This window comes from Ruditapes philippinarum, unplaced genomic scaffold (genome assembly GCF_026571515.1).
Source record: "Ruditapes philippinarum isolate M1 unplaced genomic scaffold, ASM2657151v2 ctg4256_1_1_1_1, whole genome shotgun sequence".
Taxonomy (NCBI): domain Eukaryota; kingdom Metazoa; phylum Mollusca; class Bivalvia; order Venerida; family Veneridae; genus Ruditapes; species Ruditapes philippinarum.
This window is the reverse complement of record NW_026853900.1, coordinates 22,917-42,602: the sequence shown is the minus strand read 5'-3', so window position 1 is coordinate 42,602 and position 19,686 is coordinate 22,917. Positions and strand designations below refer to the sequence as shown.

Below are 19,686 nucleotides of genomic sequence, written 5' to 3'. Positions count from 1 at the left end.
TTGCAAAGTAATTAGTAGACATAATTTACGGGACTTTTGGATCAGAGAAAACATTGCTCTTCTAGCATTATCAACAAGATTTTTATTATTTCAAACATTTACCATTATAATTAAAAAGTACTCCAAGGTAAGTAAAGTTATCTACTCAATCAAACTTTTTACCTTTGTACATTAAATCAAAATCATCCGAAGATTTTGACTTACTAAAAACCACTATTTTAGTCTTAGCTTCATTTACAACAAGATTCCATTTATTACAGTAATCACTCAGCATTTAAGGCATTTTGCAAATCAGTTTTGCTTTCTGCTAAAAGTACTGTATCATCAGCATATAACAAAAGAAACAATTTAAAAATAAATATCAATGACATCGTCACTAAGACATTCACGAGTTGCGTTAGAGATATTGACAAGCCCTGTGTATTTATTAGATACATATTCTGTCAAATCGTTCAAAAATAGAAAACAAAATTGATGAAAGACTTTCACCTTGTTGTACACCGGTTAAACTACTAAAGAAACTAATTAACTCACAGTTTACTTTAACACAAGATTAAGCCTTACTGTATATATTGTGGATTATACCAATACACGTACCATCAATATTATGTGACAAAAGTTTGTGCAATAAATGTAATTGATTAACAGAATAAAATGCCTTCCTATAGTCAACAAATGCACAGTAAAGCTTTATATTACAACTTAAATAATAATCAATTAACATCTCTAAGGAAAACATATAATCAGTGGTACCATATTGTGATCGGAACCCAGCTTGTTCTTCGTTAAGTAAATTGTGACATTCCAAATACTCATTCAGTCTATTACTTAGTATTTTGGTAAATAATTTGTCAAAACAACTTAATATAGTAATCCCTCTATAATTGTTGGGATCAGATATGTCACCCTTATTTTTATATTTAAGATTAATAATACCCTGACTCTAAATATCAGGAAAAATACCTGAATCCAAAATAACATTAAACAATAAACAAATTGCATTTAAAACAGATTCCTTATTTACATTTTTTTAGATATTCATTTAATATATTATCAAACACTGAAGGACTTTTATTACTTTTTAATTTTTTACAACTTTTTTAATTTCAGCAATAGCTTTTTCTGCATTTAAGAAACTATATTACAACTTATATTCTCAAGATCTATATAATCTCAATCGTCAAAATGTAGATCAGGTTCATTTAATTTAACAAAATGTTCAAAAAAAGACATCTTTTGCAATATTGTTTACTGTATCCCTGCTATCTGTGCAGTATCTTTTTAACCAACTCCAAAAAGCTTTTGGGTCTGATGACTAACCCAAGTATCCGTGTATTAATATCAATATTATATTTTTTCTTTTTTTATCATCTTTTTATAAGCTTTTCCACTAGACACAATTGATAGGTAGTTAGTATCAGTCTTATTTCTTCTATTATAATTCTTCTATGACAAGTATGTTCTTCTTGCTACTTTACAATCATCAACACACCATTTTCCGACGTGATTTCTTACGTCTTTTTCAATAATCAAGTGACAGCTATCGGCAGCATTGTAAAATAGTTGACAAACTTTCTCAGTAAAATTATTAATAGCATTGTCACAATAAGTTTTACTTGTCAATAATTCTGAGAGTTCTACTTGTAATACAGAAACACTGTCGTAATCAAAACTGGTTTTAAATACACCATTCACAGCTTTATCCCATAAAGGTTTTTAACAGTAACATCACTGTCATGAAGCTCAGTGACACAATGAACTATTTTGGGTTACACATAAAATAGAATAAAACTTAATACAAAAAGAAATGCTATTATGAATTTACGATAAAATGGGGTCAAAATCGCAAATATCAAAATCAACAATATTTGGAAGACCACATAGGGAAAGTAAAACATAATCAACTAAACTGGTAGTTTTACAAGTGGTTCGACCAACATGTAGGTCATTACCACTTCTACCATTAGCTTTCAGTAAATTTATGGACTTACATACGTCAATCAAACGGTTACAAAAATTGTTTACATTACTACTATCTTTGGAAGATGTTTCCAATTAAGAAGAAATGCATAAAAAAATTCAATAATTCAGAGTGGAAATAAACCTGCAGAAGAAATGATTTAAACGATTTGAACTCTCTGTATTCAAATGTAACCCCATTTAGATTGGCAAAAAGAATCTTTTAATTTGACCCTTAATCAAAATGGTCGAAAGGATTTCACAACTTTCTTTGAACATTTCGTTTTAAAAACGACTATTTACTTCTTTGAAAATAGATTCAGTTTCACCTTCTTCACGGCCGAGGAAGTATAGAAGGAATGATTGTCTGGTCTCAAGCGTCGAATTGTTGCAATCAAATTTGCCAGACCAGAGAAAATATAATCACAAGAATTGCCATTGGCAATATTTGTGGTACCAGCATGAACGATGACATATTTATTAAAACAGCTGTTTATTTTCTAGCAGAAAATTGGTTTTACCAATTGTAGCACCACTGATGGCGCTAACTGCAATCCCTCAATCGGAGGCAAGGTCTTTATTATGTAATCTCCCACAAAGACAAAAATTCCTGAACTCTGAAATTAATTACTTAAAACACTTCAAGTGACATTACGCCCATCCAAGTATATAAAGAAGGAACAGGTGAATGCTAAACAGAGTTGTTTTCTTTCAGCTATCATTCCTTCTAATTTTGTAGTTTAATTTGCATGGACGATAAATAACTCACGTGATCCAAAGAAAGTTTTATAAATATCCATACGATTTTACCTGACAGGTAATGTGCAATTTTATAAAAGTGTGGGGCAGTCTTTTTATATTTAAGACAGATTTTATATTTCATCCTAAACAATTTCCGGTGTCAGCAGTTGGTCAATCGCTGTTAAAACAGTCAATCTGATGTAATATATTGTCAAAGCAACTCAACTTGGCAACGAAAATATGAGCACAATTTCAGTTTCATTAAAATCCAAAAAATTAAAAATACTCTTTTCTGGTGATATAGGAGCCGCCTGTGTATTAAAATACAGTTTTTTGTTTACTTATCCATTTAAGAGATTTAGTAAATAATTTTAAATATGCTCCACTGAAGCACCAAATAACAGTTGTATTGTTTTAACACCACTGAATTAATTTCTTATCAAATCAACCGATTTCATAGATCTACTAAGAAACTGAGATTTCAGTAGAAACTGGTGAAGAAACCATATGGAAATAAGTACAAAAATCCGAAAAACCTCCCATTGAATCTTCAACTTTTCCCATGTACCTTAAGCATAAAATTGCTTGACAATTAACACAGTAAGATCATTTTTCAAACCCATGAACTGAACCTCTGAAATTAAAACGAAAACAAACAAGAAAAATAGCCCACACATTAATCGTAAAATCGCCATGAATTTAAAATGACAAGATCTGTATGTTCTTTTAACCCGTGTTAAACGAAATATTTATTACCATGAAATTCACACTATCAAACCTTGATATCTGGTCTTCTTGACTTTTCTCTGATTAAGCTTCAATTTCAAATTCATAAACTAAAGAAATGATACAAATCTGTCTTATGTATTTTTTAAGAAACGAACAACTATTTTTATCAGAATAAATAGCAATACACGAGGAAAGATTATTATACAAAATGACTATCCTTGAATGCCTAAAATTAGAAGCCGCCGGATGTAAACAAAGTGCTAAGTCTAACATCTATAATGCACTTATGTGTAAACTGACTGACGAAAATACAGAAAATAAAGAATTTAAATTATTTCCTTCTCCGAAATCACAGCGTTCTTGACATGCATCACAACTTAAAATAGTATCAGGTATTGTCCAAGGGCCTAGATACATCAAAGAAAGACGAATTGAATTCTATTTTGGCAAATATTCATTCAAGCATAGCAAATCTGTTTAACCTCGTTAGGAATAAGATAAGTGACCTTCTTATCTGCACCTTACAATTGTCTTAGCCAATTTAACAATCTAGCCATAAAAAAAACATTGCTAGGTTTATCACAAGCTTCTATAAAGTTCAATTTCCTTTAAGAGATGGAAGCTCTTTAAATAGTAGAAGTTTTTGTCAGCAAACTTTTCCACCAATAACGATTGCAGGGTAATTTGCCTAGTGATTCTCGTGTTTGAATAGAACGATGAAAGGTCATGATGTGTATAGGGCGGAGAACGTTTCTCTACAGGTTCTTGTAAAGCACACAATTCTAAAACTCATTTATCTTTAATTTACTTTTAGTTTTCTTCATAACACCTCTTTCCATGGGATGCAAGCATTTCTTCTTCCTCCAAGGTTCACTCCTCTTCATACTATAAGATTCTAATCATTGTATCCACCAGACGCTTGTTCTCCTTCTCGAATTTTCACAGGGGTTTTGAAAATTCGGTAAAGTCTTGAAGCGATCGACGTTTATTCTCACTTCTCCTATGGGCATCAGAAATCATGTTTTCGCCTGATATTTTTGTGTCGCTTACTGACTTTTTGTCTCGATTCGTTCTTTTGATAAGTCATTATTCTAGCGAAAGGAATAATAATATAACGATGCAAGGTCTTTTTTTAAAAAAACCCAAAAATCATAACTTCTACGTAAGAAAGACCAGAAGTAGCTTTGAAACCTTACAACAAAATCAAATAAAAAGCGGGAATGCCACACCCTTAATTAACTTAAAAACTTTTTTTTGAAAATCAAGCTACACTACAACATTACAAATAGCAAATATAAACCAATTGGGAGTTGTTATGTTGATGCTAAGAGACAGTGACTTAAAGTAGAAACCCAAAAGGTAACCAAACTAATTAAGTATAATTAGTTATTTAATGCTTCAAATGAATCAATTGAAACAGAAGCTTTTTTTCTCATTATTTAAAAATTGACAGCATGTACCCGTTTAATAAATGAAAAGGGTTTGGTACAAAAAACAATTCTCTACATGATTTGGTGTAGATCACGTTACATTTTACAGTATATACCGTGTATAAATCTTACTTTAATCATTACAGCCAACGTCATGGACAACGTAGTGCAGAACATTCTTAGTGGTGCTGAAAGTTTATTCCAATGTCCACATGGTTGTGGAGAGCAGACAATTGGCACAACCGCTCCTAATGTGTACGCCATGATGTATTTGAAGCAAACAAATCAGGTCACTGCAGCTTTTGAGGTCATTGGCGATACTAATATTCGATATGGTAAGAAAAAGTCTTTACATGTGAAGTAAACAAAGCCATTTTACTATCTGTTTACTTTTAACATCATTACAACAAGCTAATATATATTGTCATTTTCAAGTAATGAATTGTACGGAGTTTAGTAATAAGTGTAAAAATTATCTACGTAAATTCTCATATGAAAGATCACTGTCATCATAACTTGTGATCCCTTCATTGAAATCATTAAATATATTTATTATAAATCTATTTGCTTTCCATTAGCGCAAATAAAGTATTGTTTATCTCCTGCTCATTGTATTTACCATAAATTCAGTGATCCTTTCCTTATGGGAATGCTACAAGTATTACAATTATATCATCATTTTAAATATTGCTTAATTGGTATAAACATAAGCTAGCCTTAATACAAATATGTCGTCTTTAGACACGTTAAATGATACTTAACTAGCACTTATTTAAGTTTTATTCACTTTACTTTTGAAACAGCTTAAATAATAACTTTCAGAAGCATTTTCCTTATTTTAATTTATGTAGGTGTAAACAGAGAGAAGAGTTTGTTCCGGCATTCGGACGGCTCCTACTCCTGCTGCAATAATGATATATATACTCGATATTACAGAGCAACAAGTGTTTGGTTAGTTTATATAGCATAATAATTATTAAATGTGAATATTTAATTACAAAATATACTAGTAAATGTTCTTAGGATAGTCAACGTGAACTAATGTGGATATAAAATTTGAAAACTATTACAAACTATCTTGTAGAGCGATAGTTTCTGTAGCCCACGATTATGATCAGTGTAAAGCAGAGCTGGCTAACACTGTTTTGGACATAAACATAAACATTGGCTATACTATAACTAGCATTTAATTTGTATTTTTAAATAATTACAAACAAACAACTTTGATGACTGCGACTACATACTCATTATAGCTATTTTAGTGGAAGACATATCATTTAAATTTAGACACAGTAAAGGTAAATCTACTGTAAACAAATAAGTAAAAAGTTAAACGGATACGTCAACTGTGACTTTTAATACTCACAAATATTTATTTACCTGTATATATCTACCGTGAAAAAATTTATGTAAAGAGTACTTATATAGGTTAATTTCTGAAAATATATATAGAGAGAGACTTAGTTTTCTGAAAAAATGTAGCCTATAGTTTGTTGCTAATGTTTGGTTTAAACATTATAGATGCTATTCGGTTTCATATCTGCTTTAGAATTATGAAACTTTGATACATTATTGATGGGTTTGCCAAGTTGTAAGGTTTAATACTAAACGAACAGGACTGATATTCATTGCCGGTATAACATTTATATAACAATGTTTTTCATTCAAATAGGTTAACAGCCTTTGTAGCTAAAGTATTCTGTCATGCAAATACTGTCATCGATGATCTGCTTGATGTGAGAATTGACATTTATCCGACCTTAGACTTTTTGAAAAATCACATGAACAGAAACGGGGAGTTTAGGGAGATACAGGACACAAATAATGGTGCTTGGTTAAAGGTTAATAATTTTTAGTTTATACATTTCTTCAGTACACTTAGTTCATGCTACATGTATTTCGTTACGAAAATTGACACTAACGTTTTCGTTGTTGACAATAACATGGGTTTATGGGTTTTCTTTTTAAAATATTTAATTGATCAAACCTTTGATTTTAAAAACGCTCTGAACAATGGTTTATAACTAGCTTTTTACATGGTATTGATAGAAATGTTATATGTGTGTGAATGGGATAGCCTCTACATAGCCAAAAATACAGGCTTGATTAATTTAAAGTTACAAAGAAACTGAAAAGAAAACCTCACCCGGTGGTTTTCCAATTAAAATGGTGTAATTTAAGTCTAAGTGCTTTTTGGACATCTATTTGGGCAATAGCGAGAATTTTACAATGTTATATAGTCATAAGTTTAACAAAGATTTCTGGAAACATATGTCACGTTAACTTTTGTTATATTTTCAGGGAGCTACAAAAGCGGGCAGTACACCTTCTCTCACTGCATTTGTTTTGATAAGTCTTTTGGAATGTAATTATATGCAGTCGGTATGTTAAACATTAAGTTACATCATTTTTATCATCATCATCATCGTCATCAGCATCCTGATCATCGTTTTTGTGTCGCCTCTACGGAGTAGTGGCGACATATAGGGATCACTTCTCCGTCGTCTGTCCGTCCGTCTGTCCGTCTGTCTGTCTATCTTTTCGTCTGTCCGTCCGTCCATCACAAAACTTGTCCGGACTACTCCTCATAAACTACTGGTGCAATTTCATCCAAACTTTACAGGAATGATCAGTACTAAGTCTAGTTGTGCATATTGTCAGCATTTTCCGGTTCAATGATTTTTGTCAGAGTTATGGCCCTTTAATAATTTTTGATTTTAAAGTTTGTCCGGACTACTTCTCTTATACCACTAATGCAATTTCAATGAAACTTTACAGGATTGATCTCTGGCTCAAGTCCTTGCGCATATTGCACGAGGTTTTCGGTTGAATGTTTTTTGGCCGAGTTATGGCCCTTTGATAAAAAGGTGTTTTTTTTCTGTGTGTTGCCAGATACACAAAAGCTTGTCCGGACTACTCCTCATAAACTACTAGTGCAATTTTATCCAAACTGTACAGGAATGATCAGTACAAAGTCTAGTTGTGCACTGTCCGTCTGTCTGTCCGTCTGTCACAAAATTTGTCCCAACATGAAATTGGCCATCATGAGGCGACACATGTGATTACTGATCGCTCTTGTTATAATCATATAAATAATTTTAGTTCACATGACCAAAATTGATGTTAATAAAAATTAATAAATTCATCGCAAACAGATTGAATATTTCTGTTACAATTTTTTTCTTTGAATTGTGATTGAAAAGCTTTTTGGGAAAGCTTTTATTTTTTTATTTTTAATGAACGTCAATCTACTCTAAGAGTGTTTTTTTCCTGGTGTAATTCAATATTTGTTAACCTGTGTAAACTCATTTTTTTCCAAAAGTTGTGATTGTGAATGTGAATTCCTTTAGTTATTTTTAATCATATTTTTTAAGCTCGATTGTGATGAATGGCTTAACCTATTTTGAACCTTCTTTTAGTTTTTGACCTAGAACTAGCTAGTGTTGGTGTCATATAAAGGAATCAAGATCTTGACGCAGGAAAATCTCGGACATATGGACCTCAGGATTGACCGGCAGACATTTGAATCATATGAACACCAGTGTCCTTTTTCTTTCGTTTTTTTCATTTATTTTCTTCGTCATTATTATTATAAGAATTGTTTTTTGACAGTAATTTTGTATTCAAATGCCTGCAAACTTCCACTCCAAAGCAGTTGTATATATCTCAACATGCATTTAATGGTTAGCAAATATTATGCTATTAACGTTGTAATTTGCTATGATCAACATACACATATTGATATCTCGCAGGACCGAAAATCGATCGAAATGGTAATCTTTTAATTCTGCATATAAACTTTCATCAATATCAACTATTGCATAAAGGAGAACGCTTAGCAATGAGATGTATAACACTCTATTTCTAGTGTACACAATTTATTCACTGTCACTGGCAGAAACAAATCCTTCTACGGGTTGAGTGGTCAATTCATAATAACTGCCGGTATATACATAACAGATGCAATGGATAGTAGATCAAATTAGTCGGAAGTTCGCTAGATTTTAAAATTTGTGAAAAGATGAGACATTCTATGCTTAGATTAAATAAACCTCGGTAAACTGTCGATATGCTTGTTTGAATATTTTACAGCTTTATATAAAAAAGGCTCCCCGAGAAGTACACTTAACTTGTTTCGACTCCGATTTCCAAATACATGCACTACGTAACCCATACTCAAGGTGGGAACTAGCAAAAATATAGTTCGGCACTTCCTTATATGGAGGCGTATTTGTCCAAAACATAATACGGTATTTTCTATCCGTTGTATCGTATTCGCATTGATTATTAGGGAGAAAATTTGAAAGTATGTGATTGTTCACACGCATCCGTAAGCTTGACTCTATTGTCATCATATACGGCAAAGAACATCTGAGTCAGTTTTAATACTTTTGAATGGTCTGAAATTTACTGGTCCTTTCGAAGTACATATTGGATTAAAATCTTATATTTCTTTCAGAGCTTACATCACACTATTGGTCTTGCAACAAACTACTTGGAAGGTTTGGATAAAACATGGCTTAGAAACAGACCGTTTGATCTTGCAATAACTACTTATGCCCTTGCTTTGGCTAATAGCAAACATACGTTGACTTTCAAGAATTTGTTAGTCTCAATTGAAAAGTCAAGGGGAAGTAAGTAAGGCTATTTTCTTGTCGTTTTTAAAATTATGTCTTGTTGAATCATACAACCATATCTAAAGAATACTTTCAAATTGATCAATTCTGAATAGTAAAACCCTGGAATTTAACACTCTTTGATGATATTGTCAAAAAAATGAGGACAACAATATAATATGAAATCTGCAGAGTTTATCTATGGGAGACTTTGTTGAATTGCAACATCATTCGTCCTCACTAACACCGACCTTAACAGAGATTAAATCTCCAGCACATACTGGAGTTAATGTTCCTGAAAGACAAGAAAAATATAACACAGTCGATGTGGCATTTTTTTTCTAAATCAAACGATTTTTACGTTGAATATAGTAATAATTTTACATGTATTCTTACTTTCAAAGGGCGTTTTGAGTTTTTCAGTGATTAATGGGTACAGTTTATAGTGGAAACTTATGATCAAGTATATGGCGTCAGCAATGTTCTTCATCTAAGTAGCTATTAATCAAATAACCACCTATTTGCGATGTTCAAACAATTTGACAAACTTTCCATTGAATTCTTTGTCAAAACGAATTATTAGATATTCCAATTTTAGCATTTAATTGATGCTCATGTCATCATGTCATCACATAAGCGGGGATTGTACCGATAGACAAACTAGATAGTAAACATAATTGTTAACTGTCCGGAAACGCATATTTGCTGTTATGAATTAAAGGTAAATAAAAGTTAAGATCTCTATAAAAAGTAAGCAAAATATTACATTCGCCAGTGTCGTTTTTGATTCTAGATATACGCACTCACTCAGGTTAAATTATGCTAAATATGCAGTTGACATTAATATATATTGCTTTACTTATTGGTTTAAGAATTGTGAAATTATTAAAAACATTGATTAAACAAGTGTTTTATAGAATTACTAATTACTAAATAAAACATATCTATGACGTTTAAACTTGATATTGCGCTTACTTATTCTTAGTGCTCGCCAATTTTTTTAAGCCAATCACCGACGAGGATTTTTCAAATTTTCAGGTTTCATATCTTAATAGAACAGATTTTATATAAACTGAACGTTTTATATTATAAAACGCAAGTGGGCGGAGCTAAGTTTCGAAGAGCGCTAAAGTGAAATATACGCATGTGCAGAGATCTTGAAGTTTCCTCCTACTAATCAATATTTATGCATCATGTTTTTCCGTACACGCACATGTATATCGTCACTACAGCATATAATTAAAAAAAGAGGTTCGTTGAAATGAAAACAGGCAAAAGAACAGTAAAAAAATGTTTTATTACTTACGGAACCAGTATCATTTTATAATTTCCAAATAAAAATTTCACTTTATTCTAACAAAGTATGTATGTAATAGTTCTTACTTTTTATGTAAATATTACAGCCCGTGTCGCTGCAAAACCGAAAGTAGGGTATTTTTATGAATGTTACATTTATTTTTGACAATATACTGCCATTTATCCGAAGATGACATGTATATGAACATAATAAATATGTATGATGCATATATAATCAAGCCACAGGTTCATTTCAGCCCGAAAAATATGTCGAGGTGACGGGCGAGGCAAAACATGTCGACTTTTTGTAGCTTATTGTGAAGTTGCAGTACATGAAAATCGGGCACTTGACAATTCAGCACATAAATAAAACATTCTAGTGCTCCGTGGTTTACATCTTTCTCTAGGTGTAATACCTCCTTTCCTTATTACAATGAAACTTTACTGCATTGTTATCCATCGCTGGTTTGTTTTTTGCAGAGAATGACCTGTGCATGTTCAAAGAGGGTACCGTTTGAGAATATTTCGCAAAGAGGGTACCGATATGGATATGCACCGTGATATTGTCTGATTTACCTGGACAGAATGCGGGAATTAGCTATGCAAAACACGTGACCAGAAAATGTGTACCGCTACCTCTTCCAAATATGGTTATACACATTTAGGCTATCGTGTGACGTCACGCAGTGTGTTGGGCGGAAAAAAATGGGCGGAGCACTAAGTCGGTTAGAGTGCATATTGGATGTTCTTCGTAAATAAGAAAGCTACAGTCGCTTCGCAAGCTCCGCTCCTTTTTAGCTTTCTTATTTACGAAGAACACCCAATATGCACTCTAACCTATACATAATGAGTCATTCAGATCTGGGCGTTACACTACAGATTTAAAATTTATCAAAGTGCGATTTAAAAATGGAATTTAGATATGAAAAGAAACACCCTACAGACTCTCATTAAACAATGTATTATTCACTTATTTAGTAGTCTGGCTTGTGGTAAATAAAGTGGTAAATAATTAGATATGTTTGATTTGTAGGACACTAGACATCGACAGAAACCGTCAAAGTGGTTTTGTTATAAACCCATAAAAATTTCGTTTATAGCACCTATAAATTGTCCTTTGCCAAACTCGCTTAAGAACTTTTCAATCTAAAAAATAAAAAAGCCACGGAAATGTAACATTTATGACGAACAAATATATAAATAATTTATTTGCATAATGCATCCTTAACGTGACCCAACGACTGAAATGATAAAATGATTACAACTAGTACTTCTTCTAATGAAACATTTTAATAACTAGATAATCAACAAAATTTGTCTTCATTAATAATTTGTTAAATGAAAGATTAATTCATTAATGTGTCCTTGAAAAATAAGAGCAAGATTGCCTTGACTTTGAACAGATGCATTGGTCATCTACAAAATTGACCTGTTGAATGTTTCAATGGTCTACATTTTTTCTAAACTGGAGCTCTCATAAGAATGGTGAAACAAATTTTCAATTATAGCGATCGTTAGTTATAAAAGAAAAGAACAAAGAACAAATAATTATATGACATTTGTATTTTGGCTGGGTGATTGTATGCTATTTGTAACAAACTATACCTTTATAATCGCAGAAAAAATTTACTGGGCAAGACAAGTGAACACTGCGGTAGATGCTTATGCTGTTGAAACGACGGCTTACGCTCTTTTGGCCATGTTGAAGTTAAATGACATAGCGAAAGCAGGACACATTGTACGATGGCTGACATCACAACAGGATGCACGAGGTGTCTTTAAAAGTACACAGGTATTTGCAATTTCATCAGAAAGGGTAAACTTGAAACGCCGAGAGTTATGCAAATGCAACAGAAATTAAACAGAACTTATTTTTATGAAATATAAAGGAACTCCACCGAAGTTTGTGGGCTTGAAATATTTTTCTCGAGGTCTATATATTATTTGATGAAGCTTTATAACAATAACTTGTCTGCATAATTTCAAATCATAACATTTTTTTCTACAAAATAATCCTTTAAATTGTGGGAAATGACATAAAATGAAAACCGCTAAAATTTTAATATAAATTTGACTATGAATGGCACGGTTTTCCATTTCGTTTTCAGTATATTTCTGTACTATGTAATTTGTTTTCGTTTTTTTAAATGCCCTAGTTGATTTATGTAAGATTTTCAAATTCTAAGTTTTTAGACACTTTTTTGCTACCTGCGTGGACCTCCTTTGTTATTATAGGTTTAGACAACTGTACATCCTGATCTAGACTAGGGTCCGAGATATTCCGAATACTATTTCTCAGCTCCACCCATTAAGCTATATAGCACCGCACTTTTGGGCCATACCTCCTTTTGGGTTGGACCCGAAGTGCGGTGACTTGCACCACGCAAACTATGGAGTCAAAATTGAGAAACAGACCCAAAAGTGCGAAACTATGCTACATATCAATGCACTTTCGGTTCCAGAGTTCTGAATGTGTCAGCTGAGTTCTGCTTACATATTAAGTATTGACTAATATTTAATCCGCAACCTATACATATTTAAGGTGAAGCTGAAGATGGCTGATACTTGGATAAATCACTGTGAAATCATACCAAAATGTCATTTAAATTGTGATGTAGCAGTAATAAAAGAAAAGTATATTTCTTGCTTAAGTGGTGAATGTTTTATGATTGTAACCACTTTAAATATCTCTAATTTTGACTGTTAAACAAACTAGTATTTAAATTGTGAAAGTATTAAAAATAAACAGATGCCATGAAGAATATTTTGTTCTCTCAAACATTTACTTAAAAAGTTTTGAACCCCATTTTGAATATAATCGGGAAGTAATAAAATGCAGTTAAATGGTCTTATTACTTCCTATTTTCTTACTTTGCAATTTTTGTTTCGATGACTGTTACAATAAACTTAGAAGTAACATTTTTATAGTGAAGTTTCAGCTACAGCTGTAACTTTATTTCAACCCTATTTCACAATTTTCGCATTCATAGTTCATGGGTACAGCTTAATTAAAATGTTATCTAGTGTATTATTACTACCAATATTACAATACAGACAGATTTATATATCTTTCTTTAAGGCTTCTAACCATGAGACAATAATTGAATATCAAAATTATAATTTATGCAATTTGCAGCCCTTAGATATAGCAAAATGAAATTAATAATTGTCAGTATTGTTATCCGACTTAATACATTTTACCTATTTCGTTCATTATTTAAGGTTTATATTGGTATTAACTACAAGATATAATTTTAAAATAATACAAAAATTCATTTTTATAGTTTCAATTTTTATGGCCCCAAAGTGCGGTCGTTCGTGAGATGTTCAAAATACATATGCACCTGAGTAACGCACTAATGGGTCAAAGTTTGACTCCAAAGTGCGATGTTTACAGATCTTGTTGACTGTGTACACAATTTTTTGTGTGCACTTTAGTATTCTATAATTTCCATAAAGTAACATATATTATATGCTATGATGTATTTAAGGTTAACATGATGTTAAAGCTATTGGTTAACAAGTAGACAAGTTTATTCAACATACACTTATCTTTATCATTTTAATTTGAAAGGACACTGTTGTTGGTCTGCAAGCACTTTCCCAGTACAGCATCAGAACATTCTCACCGGATGTAGACCTGAAAGTGGCGTTTACTGCAAATGATTGGCACGGATACGAGTTATCTGTAAAAAATGAAAGATTTAAACTACAGAAAATTGGTGACAAGGTATGATTTTGAAAATGAAAAGTTCGCCTCCGTCTTTTAAGAGTATCAAGAGAAAGACCGATTAATTCAATCCATCACTGAAGCTCCTACATAAAACATTCATTTTACTTGATGTTTAAATGTCGGGTAATGCAAGATTTACAAAATTTATACATTCCAAAAAGGTATTTTCTTGTTACATTTTTAATAAAATTACGTATATTGTTAAGTACTTGAAATTATATTTTAGTAAAACACACAGCTTTTTACTCACTAGAAAGAAAGAAAATTAAATGGAATTCTTATAACATTTTGTTGACTACTAGCTAATATGTTAACAACGTTTTAAGTAATATATATTTTTGTGTAACATTAATATCATTATGCATATTGTTATTCCGTAGTATTATTACAATAAATATACTTCGTACATTTAAGACAATAATATAGATAGTATAGATAGAATTTATATAACAAAATACTGTTGGCCTCTTACTGATATTTTTTCTATTTAACAATATACATGTAGTATGTTAACAATATGTACTTACTTATCTTAAATTTAAGGTAATTATGTTGTACACACCAAATGTTTTTGTATTTTACATTTATGTGTCAAGGGCCAGTGGCCTGTGTCACGAATAAATGATTTGACTAGGATGTCAAAGTATGAATAATGCGACAATCAAGAATCCTACGTTTAATACGACATTCATTGTACTACATTTACTTAAATGACCTTGTCCATTGCACGTGTGTGTATATAAATACAGCTTGATTATGGTGGTCAAAATACGCTGTTGATATACAGTCCTTAATTAAAAATAGTTTAATTCATTAGATGTAAATATGGTTTATATGCTTCATATTCTCTTCATGAAAATAATGAAATATTGATTAATGAAATGTAAATTGAAGGATTGATCAATTTCTGCTAAAAACGGGTTACGCGTGTGCGAAATTTCTGCTTTACAACAGTCACTGAATAATTTGTACTCTTTTTAAGTCTTATGTTGCTCATGAATATTTGTAGCAGGCTTACTTTTTTTAAATCTGTTCTAAATAAGGCCATAAAAAGTAATTATTTATAATATATTTTGCAAGGTGTTTAGCCCTTAATGGAGTTATTTGTCCCGTTGTATTACTCTTATCAATTATTTCATGATTAGTGCCTTTTTATTACATAAAAAGAATTATTAGTTAGAGCAATGTTTAATCTTATAAAAGTTGCCAGTTGAAAGAGGTGACAGTAAGCTTGGACTTTTGGTAACTGGGAAATCTGGAAGTGGAAGAATGAGAATCGAACTTCGTTATAACCGACCTGCAGAGGACGACGAAATTTGTCCGTTTGATATATCAGACATTGATGTTGGCGATGTGTACAAGCTTCCAAATGATCGAAATATTGCCAAACTCGGGTGAGGCTTTGGACTTTTATTAACATAGTTTATAAATTATCGGCGGTTAAGTTACAGATTTCAAAACAAAATTTCGCATAATAATTAACGACCGGTAACTTCACAACTGCATTTATGTATTTTCCGCTTCATTCTTGATATTTCTTGGGTTTTTTTCTTTTTATAATTACTAACTATATAATAAATAAATCGTTTTGGCATATCATTTAGATTCTATACTACCAATTACGTTATTCCATTATTTTATGATAAACCTATTTGTTGCCGTCCAATATTAATGGTTTGATACACAATCAATTGTTCAACAAATTAAAATTGATAGTCAAAAGCGTGTTGCTTGTTTTTACCAAACGGAGTTAAAATATCTCTTACTGGTGATCATCTCAGTTTCAAACAGGTTTAAAAATAAATTTGTATTTTGATTGGAATGCTTTTCGTCAATTTTTTTCCGGACTTTGCGAAATTCTCAAAATCATTAGATTAACCCTTTCACTGCCATAGGGACGGCTTATGCCGTCCCTGTTATTTTCGGCATATTTGCCATATGGACGGCTTTAGCCGTTTCTATAATAATAGTAGTAATAATAATAAATCAATTATAATAATAATAAAAATAATAATAAATATAAAGAAAATTATACCATCGACAATAATTATTATTTTACTCACAGATTTGGAAACATATAATTATTATAATACTAATAACAAATAATAATAATTATATTAATTAATAATATAGTAATTTCTTAGAAAACCCTCTGGCAAATACGTAATCAATAAAACAATAACCCTCTGGCAGCGAAAGGGTTAAACGATAATTCTGAAATACTGTGTCTTCTGTGAGTCCATTGATTAATTTTTCAACATCGGCACCATCCTATATCCGTTAACGCGATATGGAAATATAATTCCTAAATCAGGTTTGTCGGTCTTACTTTGCCCGTTCGAACTTAATAAACTGCATTAAAGTTTAGCATTTACGTTTGCATTCAAGTCCTATTGATAAGTATATACGTATTCTATTTGACAGGGTAACTCCCTTTGCATTTGAAAACACTAAATGCATTTGAGATATAATCATTAAAAGGCTATCCCGGTCGTTTTTTGCAGTACAGAAACATTAAATGTTTTCCATTTTACCTGTTTCTTTTATTTTTATTACCTCGTGTGAGGTCATCTGTTATCTAACTGTCATCCCCCGTCTAGGACGACATACATCCTTCTTCGCCTCTGTGTATTTTCTTAACATTTAAATGATTTACATATCTATGTTTGTGTATTAAGCATTTTTGTATCTCTTGTCCTGTGTATTATTGTCATAAAAAATCTTTTGATAACTTCTATGGTACACAACCTTCGCCCTTTATCTTTAGCATCCCTTCTTTACTTCTCTGCGTCTGTAATATATTCTTTTGCCCCTCTCTCACTTTTCTCTGTATGTGATACTTCTGTTTATAAACTTTTTTCATGCTCCATTCTTTTATATTCTGTTGCATCCATTCCTCGTTGATCAATTACACCGTCTGTGATCCCATGCCGTGTAGATCCCCCACTTCTCTCCATCTGTGATTTATTCTTTTACACCCTCACTGACGTCTATCCGCCTGTGAACTGTCCATAGGCCGTGTTTTATCATTTCTTATTTTCTGAAAAATTTCTGGAGAACATAGTACTTAATTACTTAAAGCTAAAATACGATTTTTTATTTGACGGAAGCAAATGTCTGTTTTTTTTAATATTACATTATGATAATATACAGATATATGTACCTTCGAGTTGTGTAAAATGGTAAGAAGATTTTTTCAACGGAGTCAAAATATACAAAATATAGTTTAAGGGTACAAATAAAGTCATGGGTTACGCGGAAAATTCGGACATGTATCAAGACATGCTAGTTTCAATCTACAACACTTACAGAGAAAGGGGTTTAAATTAGTGATATTGATTGGACTGATTTATAGACTTAAGTTTATCTTAAATTAAAACATATTTTACATTTAAGGGATTGTGACGTGTGCGGCAAGTGCAATGCTAACCCTGCAGTTCCTGATTATGATTTGCTGACAACAGAGGCTCCTGTTGATGTTAATATATCGTCAAACCTTGGGAGGAAAAAGAGGCAAGCTCAAGCAGCCGATATTGTTGAAAACATGAAGTGTATTCGATTCAATGTAAGGTGAGACATCTGTTCTAAATCACAAAAAAATATGTTCAAGTTTTGAGTGAATTGAAAAATATTGCCCGGTTTGGCACAACTGTGTAATATTGAAATGCCATGATTATCACTGCTTGAATACATCTGCGGATTTATATATTAAAAAATGCGTAATTTTCATGATTAAATGCTGAACTCTGATCAAGCCGGAGCCAGTAGGTATGGTCATTGGGTAGGTAATGCCACTTCTTTTATTGAATAGCCTTATCAAAATTAGCCTTGAAGCTTATCGGGGTACTTTTGCGATTTCCTCTTCTTGACTTTTACGAACACCTGATGTTCGGATGGTTACTTAAAACATGCAATATCAAGAAAATGTAACTGATTCTTACATGCAAAAGTGATACTTATTATGCAAATATTTGTATCTATATTTTAGAAAACGGACATTACTTAGCGTCACTTGGCATTTATTGTATCGTATATTTACGATTTCTACTGTTGCACTACTTTCTAAGCATGTGCATGTATACAATTATATATTTAACAGTCATATATTACATCTCCCTGCTTTAAATAAAAATAATTTGATTGTATATCTTAATAAACGGACGTTATAAACATTGATAATATTATTGAAACATTTTATTTGAAATTATTTAACAGTTATTTCATATAAATGTAATTTAAAGCTATCATTACAAAATAATCTAGTTTTTTACACAACGATCGCTTATCAGATATAATTATCAGTCAGTTTACTTCTGATTAAATATGATAAACAAGATCAACAAGGAAAGGCGGCGTTCGATGAACGCAACCCCCACACGAATCAAGTATCAAGTATCATTCTGATAACGAATACTAGGCTTTACAATTCTCCCAGACAGTGTAACATAACCACAAGTTATGCTAGCAAGCGGTTTTGAGTTTATAGAAGGTTCATTATTTTGTGGGAAGTTTTCTTTTGCGGCAGCAAATTGTGACATTTTGTGTCTGTACATTGTATGACCTTTCTCACTTTTGAAGTAACCATTCTTGGTGCTCATTAAACGAACTGGTCATTTGCTTGAAGAGGACTTAGACGTTTTGTGTTTTGACTTGATTTTTGTGTTTATGATGTAAATTGCAATCAGAGGCCTTTGGAACTATTACATCCAAATACAATTTTGTCACAAATGTTTGCATTTTTGTCCGTAAATTGGCAATATGTGGTTTCGTTTCTTTACCTCGCCACGAACGCGTCAATTGAGTCACTTCCTTGTGTTTCGTTCATGAACTGCTATCTTTCAAATATCGGATTTAGTTTGGTTGCACGTGATCTTTGAACTTTCCATAACAGGTGTTAAGCTTTTTGGTATCATTTGCACTAAGGTCACAAGTTCGGTACACTTCTCTGTCGTCGTCACGAATTATGACACGTTTTCTTTCTCTGATTAAAATCTTAGTGGTCCATAAAATACAAGGTCAACGTTTAATTTTAATGTTTGCCAATTTTCAATTAAATTTGATCCCGCCAATTCATTACTGGTGGTGGAACGTCACTAAGATCCATTTTTATTTTTCAGTTTAAATCAATGTTAACTATATTAATGCTGTATATAAAGCCAATGTTTAAAAATAATCAGCAATA

At 31.8% G+C, this 19,686-nt stretch overlaps 1 protein-coding gene across 1 annotated transcript in view; it reads left to right on the top strand.

Moving 5' to 3' along the window:
• Nucleotides 1-19,686, top strand: part of LOC132738303 (venom factor-like) — a 97,197-nt gene that overhangs the window by 65,722 nt on the left and 11,789 nt on the right. Inside the window, exons 25-33 of the mRNA XM_060725780.1 lie at nucleotides 5,006-5,194; nucleotides 5,711-5,810; nucleotides 6,532-6,700; nucleotides 7,161-7,241; nucleotides 9,319-9,493; nucleotides 12,391-12,563; nucleotides 14,346-14,501; nucleotides 15,708-15,898; nucleotides 17,901-18,074. Coding sequence (XP_060581763.1) covers nucleotides 5,006-5,194; nucleotides 5,711-5,810; nucleotides 6,532-6,700; nucleotides 7,161-7,241; nucleotides 9,319-9,493; nucleotides 12,391-12,563; nucleotides 14,346-14,501; nucleotides 15,708-15,898; nucleotides 17,901-18,074 — 1,408 coding nt within the window. The remainder of the gene's footprint in view (nucleotides 1-5,005; nucleotides 5,195-5,710; nucleotides 5,811-6,531; nucleotides 6,701-7,160; nucleotides 7,242-9,318; nucleotides 9,494-12,390; nucleotides 12,564-14,345; nucleotides 14,502-15,707; nucleotides 15,899-17,900; nucleotides 18,075-19,686) is intronic.